General features: G+C 46.6%; 2 protein-coding genes across 2 annotated transcripts; both read left to right on the top strand.

Moving 5' to 3' along the window:
• The first annotated feature begins 146 nt into the window (after positions 1-146).
• Positions 147-5,807, top strand: LEPROTL1 (leptin receptor overlapping transcript like 1). The gene is made up of 4 exons (XM_030493069.1): positions 147-290; positions 631-706; positions 1,961-2,147; positions 3,368-5,807. The coding sequence occupies exons 1-4, from the start codon at positions 275-277 to the stop codon at positions 3,482-3,484; spliced, it is 396 nt and encodes a 131-aa protein (XP_030348929.1). The 5' UTR covers positions 147-274; the 3' UTR covers positions 3,485-5,807.
• Positions 5,808-6,551: 744 nt separating this feature from the next.
• Positions 6,552-20,297, top strand: SRP72 (signal recognition particle 72). The gene is made up of 19 exons (XM_030493068.1): positions 6,552-6,752; positions 7,664-7,784; positions 9,604-9,727; positions 10,518-10,661; positions 11,437-11,548; positions 12,706-12,737; positions 13,346-13,470; positions 13,555-13,612; positions 13,778-13,909; positions 14,223-14,351; positions 14,855-14,927; positions 15,493-15,557; positions 16,556-16,651; positions 17,091-17,194; positions 17,797-17,874; positions 18,506-18,643; positions 18,906-18,943; positions 19,240-19,399; positions 20,035-20,297. Exons 1-19 carry the CDS (start codon positions 6,632-6,634, stop codon positions 20,207-20,209), a joined length of 2,025 nt encoding a protein of 674 aa, XP_030348928.1. The 5' UTR covers positions 6,552-6,631; the 3' UTR covers positions 20,210-20,297.
• The last annotated feature ends 163 nt before the right edge of the window (positions 20,298-20,460 follow it).

Genomic DNA, 20,460 nt, shown 5'->3' with positions numbered 1-20,460 from the left:
GGCAAGAAGAGCAGGTCAGGGCCAATGGGCGGCGGGGGCGGGGGCCGGAGCCGGAGCGCGGCGGGAGAGCGCCGGCTTCCCGCGCTGCGCGGAGGGGCGGAGCTGATGCCGTGGCCTTTCACGCGCGCACCACGTACTGCGCGTCACGTGGCCGGAATGGGCGAGGAGGCGGGGCGGGGCTGGGCGCGCTGGGCGCCTGCGCGTTGTTGTACGCTGCGCTGCGCTGCCGGCCGCGCTGCCCTCCGCCGGCGAGGCTCGGGGGACGGGCGGCGCCATGGCTGGCATCAAAGGTGCGCGGGGAGCGGGGCGGAGCGGGGCGCGCTACCACCTACCCCCCCCGGTTCCCAGCGGTGGGCGGCCCGTGCGGCGCCGAGCGCCCCGAGGCCCTACGGCGGGGAGGGGCAGTCGGGCCTGGGGCCTCCGCCGGTGGGGCCGCACCTCGGCGGGAGGCCCGGCGGCTCTAGGGAGCCTCTGCCCTGGGAGGGGAGCGGGGCTTTCGCAGGGCTGCCCTGGCCCCGGCGGGGCTCTGGCTGCGGCAGAGCCGCTGTCGCGCTTACCCGGCGGTGGTGGTCGGTGGTTTGTGCGGCGGGCGGGACCCTTCACCTCTGTCGGTTTGTGTTCCCGCTGTAGCCTTGATTAGCCTGTCCTTCGGGGGAGCGGTCGGACTGATGTTCCTGATGCTCGGATGTGCCCTTCCCCAGTACAAGTAACGTGCACTCTCTTCCTGTTCCTCGTCTGGTTTTGCGTGCCTGTAACTGTGGAATAGTTTTGCTGTCGTTAGTTGTGGTCCTCTGTGGGTGGGAGGGATTTGGGGCTTTTTTGGCTTCAGAAAAAAAGCCCCAAACCATCCAGGATTAATTAATCGTAAAAGTGATGGCAACAGAAGTTAAGTTTTGCCAGGCCTGGCCGCAAACTGCTAAAGAATGCACTGCCCTAACATGTCTCCAGTGTTGTCCCTCTGGTGTTGACAGGCACATGGCTTCTCCCAACATAGATACCAAGTGTGTATTACTGGGGAAGCGTTTGCCTTTTCTCTGCCTGCTTGGTGGTAGCTGGGCTGTCAGTGACTATTGGGTGGGCACTGCACCATGCTTTGTAATGCAGCGTCTGCAATAACTGTGTGTGCTTTTGGTCTGCTCATTCCTGTCTCCCTCTTGCCAAGAAATACAGAGTAGTAGAGCAGAAGTTCAGAAAGTTAGGCCTATGGCTTTGACCCTTTGCAAGTGAATGCTGACTTTAACAGAAAAATCTTTTAAATTGACTTATTTAATGTTAAATGTCCTGTTAGTAGCCCTGTTAGTGGTTGTGCATTGCAGTTCTCTACACATACGACTCGCTTTTTTATACCAGCTTGCTTATGCTGCAAAACCAGGACTGGTGGCACAGCCCCGTAGTAAGGAGATCATTATGCAGTTATGCAGCCACGCTCCAAACAATGCCATAAGGTTTTACTGAAACAGTGCGCAGCTGCATTGTTATGTCTGAGAAATCTAGTATGGCAAGCTGCAAGCAATAAAAGAAAACGTTGCCAAATCTGATGGTGCAATTTTTGTAGGTTTTTGTTGGTTACATTCAGATTAAAGAAAAGCCTTGGTGCCCCATGGCAGCTGAGTGTTGGCTGAGAACAGTGCTCTGTTCCGTGGATGTGCACTGAAAGCTGACAGGTTAAACTTCAGAGCTCAGCTCATGTTGTGAGGTGGCATTAGATGTAGGCTTGCTTAGTGAAGTCATGCTTCGGGAATATCCTGTTAGCGAGCTCTCTGCTGCTGCTGAGGTCAGCTGAAGCCCCTCACAAAGTGGTTAATGTCAGCTGGTTCCAAAGAGGATTTGCTTTCTCTGGGCATATGCCTGCCTGTCCTGAATGTGGGTGCTGGATAGGGAAAATGTCTTGCGCTGATTTTTAGGAAGAATGTGAAGTAAATCAAGTTAACCTTAACTTTTCTTCTCCTTTCTTTTTCAGTCAGTACTGGCCACTGTTTGTTCTGTTTTTTTACATCCTGTCTCCTATCCCATACTGCATAGCAAGAAGATTAGTAGATGACACAGATGCTACAAGTAATGCCTGCAAGGAGCTAGCAATATTTCTTACAACAGGCATTGTTGTCTCAGCATTTGGGCTACCAATAGTGTTTGCCAGAGCAGAACTGGTTAGTAATATTTCAATCTATTCTTTTTTTTTTTTTTGTTTTTCTTAGAAAACTTTGTTCTGTTTGCTTATTACTGAAGGTAGAGCTCTTGTGCACTAAGCAATTCATATACATACATACTTAAGATGCTTGCTGTGGAAACAGAGCAGGATTTCTTGCCTGCAAGAAAAACTAATACTCGAAATGAAGCATGGCAGAATGTCGTGATTGCCAATAGCTTCACGTGGCCATTGAATAAACCCTAACCCCCTGTATGCAGTGCAGAGAAAACGGGCTAGAAAATGGTGTGGAAACTTAACAGGCAAGTAAACAAACATACAAGTGTATAGAATACTTTGAAGGCAGGTTGTGGAACGTCAAATGAAGGCAGTTGGGCTAAAGCAGCATGAATAAACAATTCCTTTTTGCACTCACTGTAGGTTATATGGGTGTTATTTTTTTAAACTTTGGAGTTGTCATTACGTCTTTCCCAATATATGGCTTTTCACTGAAAGCCTTTAAAAGATGACCTTGTTTGTGTGAATTTCAGAGAGCACTACAAAGTCCAAAAATCATGGAGTGCTCTATCACAAAATCTCTTCAGACAGGAACAGCTCAGGTGGTCAGTTTGAATGCCTTTGAGTAATCCACTTACTCTCCTTAGAGAACAGTCACCTCCTGTTTTTTGTTACTGGGATACTACTATACAAGTGTTCAAGGCCAGGCTGGATGGGGCTTTGAGTGACCTGCTCTAGTGGAAGGTGTCCCTGCCCGTGGCAGGGGGTTGGAACTGGATGAGCTTTTGAAGGTCCCTTCCAACCCAAACATTTCTATGATTCTGTGATTCTATGATATCTGCAGGTATTTCATTCTTGAGTGTCTGTTTAAAAAAACATCTTACAGCATGGTCAGCAAGTTTAGCAGGGCTGCAGATGTGTTTGATGCTGTTACCTAGCCTTACTTTACTGTTTTTGGATGCTGCAGCGAAGCAGCTGTGCCTGCTAGCCAGCACTTTGAGCATGGCTAAAAGAAACTTGCAGTGCTGCTTGGCTAGCTGTGAATTGGTTGAGTCATTCTGGGTGAACCCAGCCTTCTTGGTATAACCCCAAGTAATGAGATGCCGCGTTCTTGCATCATGGATCTGTTGCTGAACTTTGTCTAGCATGTGACATTAAAACATTACTTTTTTCTTGTCAGCATTCGGTTCAAAACATGTCTAACAAAATTCCCCTTGTTCACAGATCTACTGGGGCGCATGTGCACTTGTTCTTACGGGGAATACAGTCATCTTTGCCACCATCCTAGGATTTTTCTTGGTCTTTGGCAGCAATGACGACTTCAGCTGGCAGCAGTGGTGAAGGGAAGATGAGAGAACTATCACAGGCATCTTGTCATGCAGTGGCCATCCATACAAATGAGAGAATGGGCAATAAAGAGAAGTAGCGTAGCAAGCCTCTTGAGTATTCTAGATGCTCCTTTTCACCTTGTTCGTTCTGAGTATATTACTGTTGCTGACAGGGTTCCTACATTTTTCATGAAGTGGAGAGATGATTGATTTCATTTTTACCTATGGTATGTTTTTAGGTGCTCTCTTGGTTTAAAATTGTCATCCTTCTGTCCAGTGTTTATGTGAAGCTTTAAATCTGGAACAAGGACATTTGAACATGGTTTCAAAGAGGATTTAAAGTTGGTTTTTTTTTTTTTTTTTTTTTTAAAGAAGTTAAGCATTAATACTGTGTTTCAAAATAACTTTTTTTATATCGTGATTAAATTATATCCAAGCTGAATGGGGGTAAGAGATTGTGCACCACCGTTGTCAATTACCAGATCAATGGGTCATTGCTATGTTTTAGCAGAGGCAAGGCGGGGTGGGGAGTGCCAGTTGCAGGTTTTTCTTCAGCCCATACCTCAGTCCGGGTGATGAATGTTGATAGCCTTCGTTTCAGGAGAAGGCTGAGGAGCAGGTAGAGTTCATTGGGAGAAGTCCTAAATTTTAACACCGCTAGCACTTTTACCTGCTTTGTTATCAATTCTTGAGGGGATGTGATATTCAAATACTCTGTAAATGTATTGATGCTATGACATACAAAACTAAAGTGTATTGTAGGGGAAGGGAAAATGATGTTTAAATTCCATTTTTTAAAAAAGTATCTTTTGAACTCTTTCTATTTATAAGTATTGTATGGTTTTGAACTTTTATGTCAACTTTTTACCACAAAGATGGTAAAATGTTCATTTATGGAACTACTGGTCTGTGTCAATTTGAAGCATATACAAGGCTATTTCCTCCTTCCCCTTTTTAATTTATTTTATACATAGTATATATATATAAAAAATAAAACAGCTTTTCAAATGTAGATTAAAACTCTGTGTTAACTTGCCTAAGAATAATTTTCTTTTTTAATTTTATTTCCTTTCACACAGTGCAGCTGAGATGTGACTTTTTTGGAAGTCACTGTCTGAACTGGCAGTTCGCTGACTGTTTTTAAGTTCTCATGCACTATTGGTTAGTAAGATTTAATGTTATGTCTGTAACTGTAGCTTGTGTTCTGTAAGATTGTACATGTAGCTTCAAATATGTAAGACAAGTTTTCTGCATACCTCTCAAATTGTCTGGATTTTTCATTTGAAGAAATCTTCCATTAGACATTCCATCATGAGGCACCTGATGAGTGCCAGGTATCCAGGTTTGATTGTACCACATGCAGGGATAAACTCGACCAAACATACTTCTAAAGTATATTTTTGTGCAGTTCTTAAAACATCTATGAAACTTACTTTGCATAATTAAAAGCTGACGATTGCTTAGGCTTTGTTTAACATTGGTGCAGTATGAAAAGGCACAGGTCTTAGCTGTAGTATTTGTATGCAGATGTAAACAAAATATAAAGCTTGGCTATTTGAAGTCTGATAATAATGGTAGTTACTTACAAGGTATACTTAAGGAACTGACACCAGCAGGGGTGTAGCTACCTACATGTGCTGCTTTGTTGTTCTGTATGTAAAATAAGAGCTCAGTTTTACCTGTGCCGGTAGAGGAACAAATAGGTGCCAAGAACCTAGTGTAGGAGCCAGTCGGCAGCAGGCAGTCTCTCAGCCACATGTAAGCACTTCACCAGGCTGCCTGTGATGCCTGTGATGTTTGGAGGTGTGTGAGGGCTGTAGAATCACTCGTTCCGTCACCTTTTCCAGTGAGACTTCTGCATCCCTGCCCCCGGCACAATGGACGCTTTGGAAATCTTCCAAACCAGTGGCTAAATTTGCAGTCCTTGTGAAGGAACACACAGGACTTGTACAAATTGAATCTGTTACTGACACTTTTTTCATGGTCAGGAACTATGTTTTCTTTCTCATTCTCGTACTGCTTAGCGGACTTCTCCATGTAATGCTACTCTTCAGATCACTGGCCATGGAGCTGACAGTGTGTTTATTGGCCATGCATTTTTTTGTGTGTTAACCGCATTACAGCGTTACCTTCTGCTTGCACACTGAGTATGTGCAGTGTTGCTCTGATTTATGAGCTAGACACTTGAGAGGTACGATGCTTCCATATAAAATGCACTGAGATGGCGTTACCATCCTTCCAGAGGGAAAAACTTTGATCAAAATTTTAAATAGCAATCTTGACTTCTGTATGTTTAATCAAAAATACTCTAATAAAAGAGTATTTTGTTTAAAGTATCAGTTGCTTTCTTCTTTCTTTCATGTGATTGTCAGATTACTCAGTAGTCCTTCCACGTGAGTATTCATGTCATTTACCTTGGACTAGCCTATAAAATGTATAAAGAAGCTCGATTGCCCAGCGCTGCATTAGTTGCACTGAGCTGGCTTTGCTGGTTGTCTTCCACATCTGCACTTTATCTTGTTTGTTTGACGTTCACATTCCAGTGTGTTGGTATTATCGCACAAAGTGGTAGGTAGCCACCTTCACCCTCTGATGTATTTTGAACTTTACAATTTTTTATTAGGAAAAACCCAAGCCTTTAGTATTTGTAATAGTTTCTGAAATTTGAAGACTGATGGGAGTCTTTCAGAAGTGAGTGAGGGGAAATGGTGGAAAATCCTTCCAAGAGGGCAAATACCTCCTTTACCCTCCCCACACACTCTCTCTTTGGTCACGTCTGTCGACTTTTTAGTTTAGTTTATTCTTGGGGGGAAAAAAGTCGATGAAGGTATTAAAAGTTCTTCAGTTGTAACACTGGAAGGTGAGCAGAGCTGAGCAATGCGTGCACACAACTCTTTCACAGCGTCGCACATAAAAGTTTGTGTGGAACGCAGAGGACCGCAGTGCAGCAGCTCAGCCTGCGGGCGCCGCGGCCGCCGCCCGCCGCTTGTGGGGAGGAGGGCGGCCGGTGGCTGCGTGAGGCGGCTGCACGCTGCTGGCAGCCGCCGCCAATGGCGGTGTGAGGCGGCGGGCTGTGGGAGGAGCCCGGGGGGGCCCTTCCGCTTCCGGGGCAGCCGCCGGTGCCGCCCCGTCCCGACGTGTTTCTCCTCCCGGTTGCAAGATGGCGGCGGCGGCGGCGGCGGCGGCGGGCGGGTCGGGGGCGGCGGCGGCGCTGTGGAGCGAGGTGAACCGCTGCGGGCAGAACGGCGACTTCGCCCGCGCGCTCAAGTCCGTTAATAAGAGTGAGTGAGCGAGCGAGCGGGCCGCGCACCGGGCCGTTCCCGGCCCCCGCCTCACGCGTCGCTTCCCGCGGTGCGCTCGGCCTTGTGCAAGGGTCGGTGTGGCGGGGGCGCGGCCGCGGTGCGGAACGGGCGGTTTCCGCCTGCGTGCTGCGGGCTCCGCTCCCCTCGCAGCCCGTACTGTGCCGCGGGAGGTGAGCGGGGCAGCCGCCCGGGAACCGCGACCGGCGGCAGCGTGACGCAGCCCGTGCGGTGGGCCGAGCCCCGCGGTTACCGGCGGGTTTTCCTGCGGTTTGGCTGGCGGGAGGAAGGAGGGGTTTTCCCCGGGAGCAGGAGGAGCGGTGGCGTGAGGAGGGACAGCTGACCCGGAGTGGTAACTTGGCCGGGAGTAAGTCTGCTCTCGTTGTGATAGTTTGGTATCCGGAATGGGATTGCAGTATAAAGCACGCTGTGGGCAAGTTTCTCTCTCCTAGATCTCCCTCACTGCCTCCTTTGGCAAAGTATTAGCATATAAAATGACTGCCTGTGTCGAGCCGTATCGTTCTTGTATGTCCGGCGTTTTTCTTCCTGTACGCGCTTTACGTGGCACTCAGGTGTTGGCACTGTGTTCTCTGCCTGGTAGTGAAACGCCAGTGAAAGGTTTGTCCTGGTGTGTACAGCTCCCTTGGTGCAGCTGTGTTCCAAAACACAGCAGTCGCTTTGGGTAAGTTCAGTATTTGTACTGGATCCTTTATCCTGACAGGATTTGTTTCACGATCTGAGCCAAGGTGAGCCATGCCAGGACCCGTTTAAATTGGCGTAACTGCTCTCTATGATGGGGTTTTGCAACTGTAACAGCATTTGGCTCTTGCAAAGCTTTAGTGTGTGTGTGATAATGAGTTAGATTGTTGTGCTGAAACTGTTTTCCTCTCCAGTACTGCAGATCAGCAAAGATGATGTGACTGCACTTCAGTGTAAAGTAGTGTGTCTTATCCAGAACGGGAACTTCAAGGAAGCCCTCAGTGTAATCAACACCCATACGAAAGTGTTAACCAGGTGAGTTGTGTCTTGCTGTACTTTACAAAATATGAAACCACATGTCCTTGAGAACCTGCTGCACCTTCAGCGGGGGGGGACTAATAGGTGACAAAATAAAGAGTAGGAGGTGCTTAGAGTCATTGGGGTTGGGCTTCTCAGTGAAGCAGTGATTTGTTCTGGGTGTCAGAGGTGGTCTGATTAAGTTTAAGACAGTCTAACATCTTGCTATTGAAGGGATTGTCCCTAGTCTAGTTTCCAGCCACCTTCCTGAGCTAATTCTGCTTGTTGATGTGGTTGAGCACCATAGCTGGTACAAGGGGAGAGGACAGATCTCACGGGTAGTGAAGAGAGAAGGGAAAAACCCTTGCTAGTGGCAGCTAGCTGTTGGCTTTGCTTGGCTGTCTCTTCGTACTGCTCCTTGGGGTCCTCTTCTTTGCCAGCCTGAAGGTACTGCTTCAGCTTATGGGGTGGTGCAAGCCCTTTGTACATGTTCCTCAAGACCTTGAGGACAACTCATGTTTGAGAATAAGCCAAGCTTTCCATTTGTGTCATTAAACAGACATATCTTTATCTTTCCTGATAAAGAGGCACTTTGTGCAACAGCTAGGATGAAAATTGCTATCCCAGAACTGCCTGGCAGCAACCTTTTTGTATATCAGATAATGCTCTGAAATACAGATAGTGTATTACTGAAATACAACATCTGTATTTCAGATACTCCCAGAAAAGTGTGTTGTACTAGTGCAGTGAAATGTACCCTTGTTTATGTTCACGTCTGGAGAAAACATAATTACTGTATTCACAAATTCCTTCTTTCCTGGGGTGGAAGGGGATTATTTATCTTTTTTTTTTTTTTTTTTTTTTTAAAGCTTGTCTTTTTTAGTATATGATGAGGAGGAGGAATTTCTCTAAATTCAACTGGCTGTAGAGTTTTCCCTATAATTTCTTTAGCTTGGCTCTACTGTGTGTCTGTCTTTGCACCTTGCAGAGCAGGGGAAGTGGTGGTCCTTGCCCCGTCTTAAAGTTGTCCTGTGCTGCGGTGAGGCTGGCCCACTGCTTTGCTTTAATTCTTAATTGTTTATTTTCAGACTCCCTGAGTACTCAGCTAGATAGAGATAGTTTTAAATACGCAAAGAAATAGCTGGTAACTGCTATGAACTAAGGGAGTCGCTGATTAATTTTTCTTTGGCTTAAGTGGTAACTCAGGGGTAAGTGGCACAAAGCATTCAAGGCTCTGCTTGTTTGATAATGTTTCCCTGCTGGTGTGAGCTTTCTTTGAAGCCAGTTATATCTTAGCATCAGCAAACCCTTTTGCTGCAGTTCTGCGGGGCTGATATTTCAAAGCAGGTTAATGTTATCATTGGCTCAGTGTCAGGCTGTAAGAGGGACTGTGTTTCATACCATTTCATTTCTCTGAGTTGACTCTCTTTGAAACTTTACAGAAGCAATCTTTTGCTGTAATGATATGCCTTCTCCTTAAGAAGGAATCACATAAGGTATTGTTTTACCTTTCAGCGTTTGATTCTCATAATCAGTATGAAACAGGGTTTTGAAATGCCATGTGTCTGGAAATGCCAGCAAAAAAGAACCTCCTGTTTAGGTGAAGTTCTGATATTCCTTCTCTGTTGAACACAAAGTAGGTTTAAGGTATTTTCAGCGCTCAACTGATACATAATTCAGTAATCTGGGATCATGTGCTCACCTCTGGTGTTTGGCTCTTTGGTTATGTAGCAGTCTGTGACTAATTAGGGCTGCTTAAACAAGTGTGTTCAGGTGGGTGAACGCTGTTGAATGAAGACTACAGTGCATGCTGTCAGCCTTTGTCTTGTCCTTGCAGTGATGTTATTGCCTTTGAGAAGGCCTACTGCGAATACAGGCTGAATCGTATTGAAAATGCTCTCAAGACCATTCAGAGTGCCAGTCAGCAGACAGACAAACTGAAGGAGCTTTATGGACAAGTGGTAATTACGAGCTTTTCTTCCTGGTGGGCCTTCCGTATGCTGGACACCTTGTCCCTCTAATGTGGGGCAAGTATGGGGACAGAATTTCCTTCTGTGCCTTGAAGGTAAGGAGAGATACAGTTCCCCACTGCTCCAGCTTCTGTGGAGCTTCAGATACCTGTTGCTGGAGGTGGAATCATCACCATATTGCCACTGAACCAAAGCAATACATTTGTGACTCCCTCTTCTTGGGTCTGGCCTGGTAATAGCCACTTGGCGGAGGGATGGAGTATGGGAGAGAGCTGGTGTTTATTTGTGGCAGAGCCCCCTGCTTGCATTAGATACCTGTCCAGGAATGGTTTGCAGGAACTGCCATCTTGGACATTAGAAGTAAAGTAGAAAAGAAGTTGTGTGTCTTCTCTGGTTTCTCCCTGGTGGATCAGGACACTTTTGTGAAGAATTGGCTGTTTTCTCTCAGCTGCATGAAACACCGTTTAACCTTTCTCATAGAGAGGTTATCTAAGCTGGAAGAGGGCTGTTTGAGGATAAAACTGCATAAACTGCTGCTTTTAAAGAAGCTGTTTTAGGAGTAAGAACTGTGCCGTTTGTGTGCGGGTGTCTGGTGTCATTGCTTGAGTCCTTGCAGATCTAATCTATAGAGTTTGCCCTTAAAGGTAGATGCAGATGTTAGTAATGTTAAAACATATGATGCTCTGCAGCCCACAGCCCATGGGGAGGAAGGAAGGAGGCTGTAGTTACTGGCATACACAGGGAAATACTGTTCTGCAGGCTAATCCCTTCCCCTTCTCAGCTGTACAGGCTGGAGCGTTACGATGATTGTCTGGCTGCGTACAGGGATCTCATCCGCAACTCCCAGGATGAGTATGAAGAAGAGAGGAAAACCAACCTCTCTGCTGTTGTGGCAGCACAAAGCACGTGGGAGAAAGTGATGCCAGTAAGTAAGTGTGTGTATGTATATGTGTAAGAGTGAGAGCCAAGGAGTAAAGGATATGGAACTGTAGATATTTAACAGGATAGAAATGTGTTCCTGTCTCTTAACGGCTTCTGAGTGCATTGAAGATTACCTAGTGGTTTTCCCTGTATGGAGGAATAAACACTGTTATTGTTCACGAGTCTTACTTCACCTTTGATCTCTAGGAAACTCGTGCTAGTAGGTGTCACAACTGAGCAGGAAGTACGTTTCTCTGAGCTTGCATTAGGCAGAACACTTGTGGTGATTAGCACTTCCCTCTGTCTCTTTACCGCCTTGCCCAGGGTAAAGCTAACTGCCTGGATCACCTAGCTATGTTTTTCCTAGCCTGGAATATTTTGGTTCATGACCAAGTGCAGATTGTAGTGTTCTCATTTCTTCAGAGATCTTTGTCCTTGGAGGTGTGCACAGCGTGCTCAGCGTTGTGTTCAGCGCTGCGGATACGCTTTCTAGTTCTCTAGAGTAGTGGTTCTTAACCTGCCGTCTTTAGCAACCTGAGTAGTCCCCAGACTCAGGCTAGAGTTTCATTGCTGCCATGTCAATTGCCTCTGACTTGGTTGTGCAGTGTGAGGGAAGATCCTTTGCACTGTGACTTATTTGCCCTTTTAAAACTGCCTCTGAATTTACTTTGCAAGGAATAGTTTGAATGTGCATGAAAACTATAGTTTGTGTCCATTACCTGTCAAATCTGTAAGCTCGGTTGGTGTTTATGCAGTGTTACGTCTGCTTTTCATGCTAGGAGGATTTGGGCCTTCGAGAAGCTACCTACGAGCTGTGTTATAACAGTGCATGTGCATTGATTGGGCAAGGAAAGCTGAATGAAGCAATGAAAAAACTACAGAGAGCGGAAGGTAAAAACATGGTGAGGTGAGAGGGAAGCTTTGTGTGATAGAAGTAGTTACTTGCTTTTTATAGGCACAGTCAGAGAGAAGTTTTCAAAACTTACAAACTGACTAGCAGCAGGAATTGTAAGTTTCTGTGTGGTTCCTTACAGAACTGGTGTTTCTGTAGACACATTCCTCTGCGGCTGTTCTGCAGAGCCACATGGCATGTACCATCTCCTGGGTCTCTTACAGCCCCTGGTTGGTGTGCAATGCCTTTTTTGAAGTAGGAAGTAGTCAGGAGTATAATCTCTTCTCATAAGCATGATGTTTCATCTACTCTAACTGCTGGTTTTGTTAGTATATGCATATATATAAACATACACTATAAAAATTAAAAATACTTAATAATCTGAATTAGGTATGAAATTAGTATAAGCCAATAAATGAGCTTTTTTGCAAAGAGGATTTTTTCATATAGGGTGGCAAGGGGTTTTGCATGTGTTTGAAAAGAGAAAAAGCAGGCTGGAGGGGGGGAGCCTTAGGAAGACTTAGCTTCTGTCTGTTCTAATTGCTTTTGCAGATAAATGGGTCAGTTCTGTCCCAATTTTGATGATAGAATAGCAGCTCTCCCATACAACTGATTTATTAAGTATGTGTAATTTAAACCTATGTAGTGTGATCATAGTCCTTTGGAGAGCAAAACAAGTGATGTTCTGGTGAGGTGTATGAGAAAATTAAGAAGTGACTGATATGGGTACTGAAAACTGATGGAATTGTTCCCCATAAAGTGAGGTGTAATCTGAATATTGCAGGCTTGCAGTGCTCTAAAATAACTCCCAAGATGGTGAGCAGTTGCAGCTGAGTGGTCCCTATGTAAAAGATCAGGAGCTAGGTTTAAGGAAATGTGCTCAGGAGAGAAAATGAGTGTGTGACTCTGCTCTCAGAAAGCAGCTCTGGGAGGGACAGTATCTCCTGTGCACTTGATATTTCTTCTGTATCATGTAGTCTTCTCCCTCATGCTGATTCCCATCCATCCTCAGACTTGCTGTCTGATGTGCCCTTGTAACACTGCAGAAGTTTCAGGGATACATGAAAAAATTATATAATCCTCCATACTTCTAGGTGATTTTTTTTTCTCCCTAAAGCCTTCTAAATTCTGTTCTTCAATTTGCTTTTCCTTCTAGAGCTGTGCCGCCAGTCGCTGTCAGAAGACTCTGTAAGTTCTTGATGTTCTGGAAAGCGTTTGCTTTGCACCAGCGTGATCAGGGGTGCAGTCATAAAGTGTACTGCAGGTAGCCAGAGGGTAGCCTAAGCTGCTGTGCAGTATTACCCAGCACAGCTTGCTGCTGTTGCTGGTACCTGCTGTGAGGTTGGGGCAGCAATCATGGTTGTTGCAGAAGGGTAGCTAACACTGTAAGCTGTTTGCTGCTGTACTCCTTGCACAGTTGCCTGTGCTGGTGCAGGCAGAATGGGTACAGGTTGTCTGAAACCATGCTGGGACCCAGCCCTACTAGGGATGGACATGCTGACTGGGTTGTGGGAAGTGGGAGATTTGCAGTCACTGTCAGTTCGAGCTGAGAGTCAGATTCAGGGCACAAGTTAAGGGTATCTTCAGATCCTTGCAGAAGAAGGTGAAGCTTTCTTTTCTCCTGGTTTAATCCAGATGTGCTTGTAGTTGTGCTGTGGCTACAACCTTCACCTGTAATAGCTGGGGTACTTTGCTGCCCAAAAGAGCTTATAGACATTTACCAGCAAAATGCTGAAGCCAGGCAAAGAGAGGTGAGATGGCAGCTTTTTTTTCTTTTTGCCTTGATTTTCCCACAGGATGTGACAGAGGAAGACATTGAAGCTGAACTAGCCATTATTCATGGTCAGATGGCTTATATCATGCAACTACAGGGTCGTACAGAGGATGCTCTACAGCTCTACAATCAAATAATCAAGTTGAAGTAAGGGCTTTTCTAGAACAAGTGCTCAGTCTTCCATCTGTAGAGAGACCACTGTTTAATAATGTGCTTTCTACTTATCTGCAGGCCAACAGATGTAGGACTCCTTGCTGTCATTGCAAATAACATCATCACAATTAACAAGGTACAGAATTTCAGTGTGGTTACTGAGCCTGCATCTCTACTTCTGTGGAGAGAAGGGCGATAACCAAGAGACTTTTTCCTAAACAGTAGTTAAATCGCAGACCCAGAGACTTTTTCTTCTTCAAGCAATGTAGTGAAAAAATCTCATGATGTGTGATTTTCCCAGGACCAAAATGTCTTTGACTCAAAGAAAAAGGTGAAGCTGACCAATGCTGAAGGAGTTGAGCATAAACTCTCCAAAAAGCAGCTCCAGGCGATTGAATTCAACAAAGCTTTGCTGGCAATGTACACTAACCAGGTAGGAGAAACTGATCTGCAATAAGTAGCTGCAGATTTACTCCGCAGGACTTTGACTAGGCAAAAATGGGTATGTGGCTGTTCTGTGGCAGAAGATAAGACCACTTTGTTTAGGTCCCTAAAAGAACAGACAGCCATTTGTGTAGTGACTTGAATGTGGCTGTAGGAAGGACGGTTGGAAATGACTAGAAGACAGAAGGGATGTGTGGGATTCCTAGATGCATCTGAACTTCTCAGATAAAACTAGTATGTTAGCCCTGTATTAGGTGCTTACAGAGGCTGAGAAAAGTGTTTTCTCTCTTCCTACTCCTCAGGCAGATCAGTGCCGCAAGCTGTCGGCAAGCCTGCAGTCGCAGAGCCCTGAGCATCTTCTCCCTGTGCTGATCCAGGCTGCCCAACTGTGTCGTGAGAAGCAGCATGCAAAGGCTGTAGGGCTTCTGCAGGTAGGTTAAGAAAAGGTTGGGCAAGCTCCATTTAAACTTGTGCTTTGTGTTCTCCTCTGCTGTTCCCCTTAGTTTGTTTTGTCTGCTTTAAATTCCCAAGGGTGTCTGACTATGCTTATTTTGGTTTGGTTTAATGCTGCTGGAAAGCATTTACACCCAGCTGAATGATGCTGCTTTTAAAGGGAAATCATTCTCTTGCACCTCTGATTTTTATGCTTGTGAAGCTGTAGTAGACTTTTAGGGTAAGCAGTGAGCTCTGCTGCTGCCCTGCTCTGCTTGTAAGCAGTTTGCAACAGCCTCCTTTTTGGAGGGAGTGAGTGGCCTGGGACAGAAATCTGAGAGGGTGGTGGACCTCTGGCACACTTTGGGGCTCTCCACGGCTTTGTGCTGAAGCTTGCCTGTGCTGGAAAGCTTCCTTTGGCTCTTGCCAACTTGCTGTGACTGAGCACGAGCAGCAGCCTGGTGCCTGCACGCATGTTGAGTTGTTCTTTCTTCTGACTCAGGACTTTGCAGACCAGCACCCTGCCAATGCAGCTGAGATCAAGCTGACGATGGCCCAGCTAAAAATTGCACAAGGTATCCAGTGTCCTACTTTGTTGGGAAGCGTCTGCACATGGTAATGGTACAAGGGGTGATAAAAACAGATTTTAGGGCAATCTTTGCTGCAGTCGCTGTTGTGACGGGTCAAGAACAGAGATGCTTTCAGTTCGGTATTCTATATATATGGCTGTGGCAGGATAATGCTCATAGCTTAACGTCTGGGTGTTCAGGCTTCACAGGCTCCTGGCAGAGATGCCCACAGTCTTTGTGATAGGGCTGAATGTGTTCTGGGGCAGGAGGGTTTTGGGAGTAGTGTGTGGCTCCCTGATGGTACCATTCCTGTATACAGTTGGGCAGTACAGAGTTCCTCCTGGAAGAGAAGACCCTGCTTGCTAAAGCTTGCTCCTGAACCCTTGCAGGATGTGGCAAGGGCAGAAAGTTTTTTTGTGTGGAGGCTTGTCCTTTATTCCTGGAAATGAGGGAGGTGTTCCAAGAGGAGGATTGTTATGTTCCCACTGTTTACCTTTGGCTGGAAGTTCACTGGCTGGTTGGAGTGTTGCTATGTCACTCAGAGCATGTTCCTCCCTGTCTCGTCTTCTAGGCAGTGTTACCAAAGCCTGCATGATCCTGAGGAGCATAGAAGAACTGCAGCACAAGCCTGGTATGGTAAGCAAAACTCAGCCTGAACTGTGTGAGGTTTTTCTCTTGTAGCACAGCTTTGTGCTGCCTGCTCCTTGTTGCCTCTTCCCTGTGGTTTTCATTTGACCTGAGTGTCTGCAGGGATTTTGAGCCCATCTTGCTTGTCTTGGACAAAGGTGGGATTATAATTTGCAACAGGTGGCCTGAATTTAGCCATAGAAGTACTCTGTCTGTCAGCAGAGATGCTCTCTGCCTATATTCCTACTCTCTTGTAACCCCTCAGACCTGCGTGTTGCCTGGATTTACTTGCATAACATGACTGGAGCAGCCGCTTCCCTGGTATGTACTGTTGGGAAGTTTTTGAAGCAGCTTTAGGACAATTTGCATTAGGGAGAAAGCGCCACATGTTCCAACCCGAGAGCATCACCCTCATGTGCATGCATGTCCCCATCTGGTGTTTGGAAAAGCTTGTCGACCTTGAAAATGCTCAAGTGTACAGCGTAAACATCTTGAGGAGAGGCTGACAGTTGTGGGTCTGTTCCAGTTGCAAGTGCTAATGATCAAAGTAATTTATAGGGCCCGTTCAGCATTACCAGCTCCTTGCCCTGCCTCATCTCTAGTTACAGCTGGGGTGTAGACACACAGGTGGTGTCTGTCATCTCTTCAGTACTCCTTTATTTTTTTATGGATATTGGGATAGAGCATGGGGGAAGAAAAAGGGTTTCTAATGAAACTGTCCAGTGGCAAGCAAAGAAAGTGCCCAGACAAGGAAGTTCTTTCCGTGAATGCAGTCTTGAGCTTGTACTGTAAGAGAAAGACTGGTGGGGACATTTCTTTGGGAAGAACCTGGGTAGGAAGGTCTTGTCTGGGTATCCTGCCTGGTGTCACAGCTGGCTTTTAGGGATGGAGCAGAAAGTTCATGTTAACACTGATTTTAGGAAATGCTGCCATTGAGCTGCTGACTCTCTGGCTATACAGCTTGCGTGAAGATCTGCTATAAGCTGCTCTTGAATATTTGTTTGCAGGTGTCTGCGTTAGTGACAATGTACAGTCACGAAGAGGACATTGACAGTGCAATTGAGGTCTTCACACAGGCTATCCAATGGTATCAGCAATTCCAGGTAAGTCAGAACCAGAGGAGCTAGTCTTTTCTAGCTAGTCCAGCTTAGCTTTTCCTGATGATGCATAGCCCCAGCAGCTCATCCAGTTGGGGTTTTGGAAACCAGTGAGCTGTTTTGTGAGGATTTGCTTTATCACAGTTTCATTATTTTAGATGTATTGCAAATGGGGAGCTCCACTTAGATCAGGGGACTGGTGGCAGTAGGTGGCCCAAATGTAGCAATCAGTTCTTCTTCCTGATTAGAAAGCATTGTTTAGCACCAAGCTGCCTTGTCCCGTGCAGTTCTTCCTCACATCCTAGAGTGCAAAGGTGGTCTGCTTTCTGTGTGACAGGGTGGTAACTCGTTTCTCCTTGGCTAGGTCTCGGGGCATTAAAGCCAGCTAGAGCTGGGCTCTGTGCTGTGATAATGAGGAACTAATTATGGCTGCTGTGTCTTTCAGCCAAAGTCTCCTGTCCATTTGTCACTGATAAGGGAAGCTGCCAACTTCAAACTAAAGCATGGCAGGAAGAAGGAAGCAATCAGCGACTTGGAGGAGCTCTGGAAGTGAGTTGGGTGGTTTCTGAACAGGAAGTCTCCATCCAGAGACATCTGCAAGCTGCCCAGTGCTAGGCAGCGTCCAACAGTGTTGGTTGACTTGTAGCCATCCTTTAGAGTTGCTGTTGCACAGGAGCTCCAATGCAAAGCCATGTTTTGGAAGGAAGAAAGATAGTTCATTTGATCTATAGCTGGTGTTCACTTGAAAACCTGGTTGACTTGTCCCAGAAGCCTTTTGTGTGCAGTGAAGGTTGCTTTGGGGACTGGGATGCATCAGTTTTTCTAGTGCTACATAAATCATGGATGTCTAGGTTTTATTACTCGTTTGATGGGACTGGGGGGGCAGCACACTGTTAACTTGCCTTTGCTGCTGGGACTGAGGGATTTTTGTCTGTCTTTGCCTGCTTCATGGCACTGTGGAAATGTGTGCACCTCCCTTTGTCCACACCAGTGATGTTTGGTGATGTGCTCTGGAGGAGACCATTGACTGACATGCCTATCTGCACAGACAGCAGCTGTGCTGCAGCAGGAAGCACTGCATGGTGATACTGGTCTTTAGGATGAATGTGTGCCTTGGTAACTTGGTCTCTTTTTTTTCCTCCCTTACAAAGGCAAAACCCAAAAGATGTGCATACTCTGGCACAGCTCATCTCTGCCTACTCCCTGGTGGACCCCGAAAAAGCTAAAGTGTATCCTTTTGATGGTCGTATCAGAGCAAAGAAAGGGGCATTTGGGCATTGCCCCCTTCTATTTCAGCTGTGCGGAGAATTCAGACCCACTTTCACTTGAAGGCAGGCAATGTCTCCAGAACAGCTACATATCCAGGTCAAGCTGTCTGGAGCTGTATTATTTCCCTAGTTGGTTTGATTACTGTGGAATCTAGGACCCTTTTACCTTTGGCCTCCTTCTCTCTGAGAATTGCTAACAGAACCAAAAATAGGAGCTCCTCTGTCTGTTCTGTTGGAATCTCAAACCCGTGGTAGTAGCGCAGGACTGTGCCCCATAAAATGTGGCTAAGCTCTCACTGACCCACAATATCGGGTTCACATACTGCTTTTGCCATCCTGAGCAGCTTTCAGAGGAAGTTGCTGCTTCTGTCCCCATATTAAAGAAAAGTGAGGCAGGTGGTGATTTAGCAGCTCATCCCAGCTTGTGTAGGAGGCTGGTGAGAGAGCTGGAACCAGCCCCATGGGCCTGTCTGGTGTCTGCATTGCTAACAGGCTGAATTTGTTAGGCTGATGTTGCCTGTTGCTATCTGGCCAAACCTGGGTGTTTATCTAATTGCTTGCCAGTTTGCATCCCTGAACTTCTCCCTTGCAGTCTTAGCAAACACTTGCCTTCCTCGGACACACTGTCACTGAAAGTAGATGTTGATGCACTGGAGAACTCCCATGGAGCAACCTACATTCGGAAGAAGGCTGGGAAGCTCACTGGAGACAACCAGCAGAAAGAGCAAGGGTAAAGCAGGGTGCTGTACCTCTGACACAGTCATTCTTTGGTGTGGCACAAGAACCACTCCTACTGTGGTAGGGGCATTGCTGTAGAAAGCAGGCTGGTGGAGAGGGAGCCTGTTTTTCAGCTGCAAGGAGTTTCAGGTAGCAGCAGACCAAGTTTTGAGAGAGGTGGGAATGGTTCAGCTTCTTCCAGGGCTAGTTTTTGGTTGACTTGTGTGCTGTGTCTGTGCTGTGTCACAGCAGCTGTTTATCTTCTTGCTTTTCAGACAAGGGGATGTGAAGAAGAAGAAGAAAAAAAAGAAGGGTAAGTTGCATTTCCTAGCTGTTGTCATAGCACAGCTCCTTGGAGCTGTTACTTCAAATAGGCAGCCTTGAGCTCCCTGGGAGCTGGAGCCCTTTGCTAGTACTGGCTCCCTCAGATCTTTGTGACAGCTTGTTTGGATGAGGCATTTTTCCACTGAAGTGGGAGCAGCACTCTGATAGGATGGTGTGGGTTGCTGGGCTCTTTGCTCTTCCTGACTATTGACTCCCATACGTATCCCTTAGTGATGCCTCTAGTGCGTTGACCCGTCTCATTTCCTGGTACTGTGTGTTCTGCAGGAAAGCTGCCTAAGAATTATGATCCCAAGGTGACTCCTGACCCTGAGCGGTGGCTTCCAATGCGAGAGCGTTCCTACTATCGTGGACGGAAGAAGGGCAAGAAGAAGGATCAGGTTGGCAAGGGGACTCAGGGTTCAACTACAGCTGGCTCCTCTGAACTGTAAGTACCCATTATCCATGATTTGGGAAAACACTACATGTCCTTCTAAGCTGATGCTGATTATTTGAGCTGGAATTGGGGTTTACTGATGTGTCTGAGGCCTGACTTACTAGTGTCTGAGAGAAGGAAGTACTTCTAAAATAATAGCAATGCAAGGACCAGTGCTGTCTGATAGTTTCTCTTTATGCAGCTGTCTCAGAGCAGGAGCATGAGAAGCCTTTTGTGGCACGGTTGGCTTGAGCAGTGTTTGTGAGGAGGGCTGGCACAAAGGTGCCTTTGTGCTTAAGGAGGGAGAAAGAATGTTGGATTTGCTCTATCTAAGCATGGGGAGCTAACAGGCTTCTCGTGTGAGCTGTCACACGTCTTCAAAAGTTAGCCTTGCTTGTGTTGTTGAGGACTTACACTATGTAGTAAACATCAATTCGAAGGTGATTGCATGCCCTTTGAGACATGTTCCCATCATCCATCAGCCCTTTGATATATGTTGAAGCTTATTTAAGATCACCTTGCATGAGTCCCCTCCCATACCTTGCTGGGCAGCTGCTGGTTTTCGCTGTCAGCTTCCTGCAGTAGTGCCACATCTTGTGGGTGGCTGTGAACCCACGTGGTGTCTCTCTCTCTCATCTTCCCTGCAGGGATGCCAGTAGGACTGCCAGCAGCCCACCTACCTCCCCTCGGCCTGGCAGTGGTGCAGCTGTGTCGGCCACAAGCAACGTCATCCCTCCCAGGCACCAAAAACCCGCTGGTGCTCCAGCCACCAAGAAGAAACAGCAGCAGAAGAAAAAGAAAGGGGCTAAAGGAGGGTGGTAAAAAGCAGGATGTGTAACCTCCCTCCTTCAGTAGGTGATGCTGGTTGCAGAATAAAGGTCACAAGCAGGTGCTGGAGAAAGACACTTGGCATCTGGATCTCTGTCCTGTCTTTGGATGGTCTGGGGGGAGATGGGCTGGAATGTGTCTGCTCACCGAGTCGCCTTCCTCGTGCTTGCTTCCACTGTGACTTAGTGTTGCCATCAAACTCAAATGCAGCCCCTAGGAAGAAGTCTGTCCACGCTGCCAAACAT

Source organism: Strigops habroptila, chromosome 7 (genome assembly GCF_004027225.2).
Source record: "Strigops habroptila isolate Jane chromosome 7, bStrHab1.2.pri, whole genome shotgun sequence".
In the NCBI taxonomy this organism is placed as follows: Eukaryota; Metazoa; Chordata; class Aves; order Psittaciformes; family Psittacidae; genus Strigops; species Strigops habroptila.
This window is presented reverse-complemented; position numbering and strand designations above follow the sequence as displayed.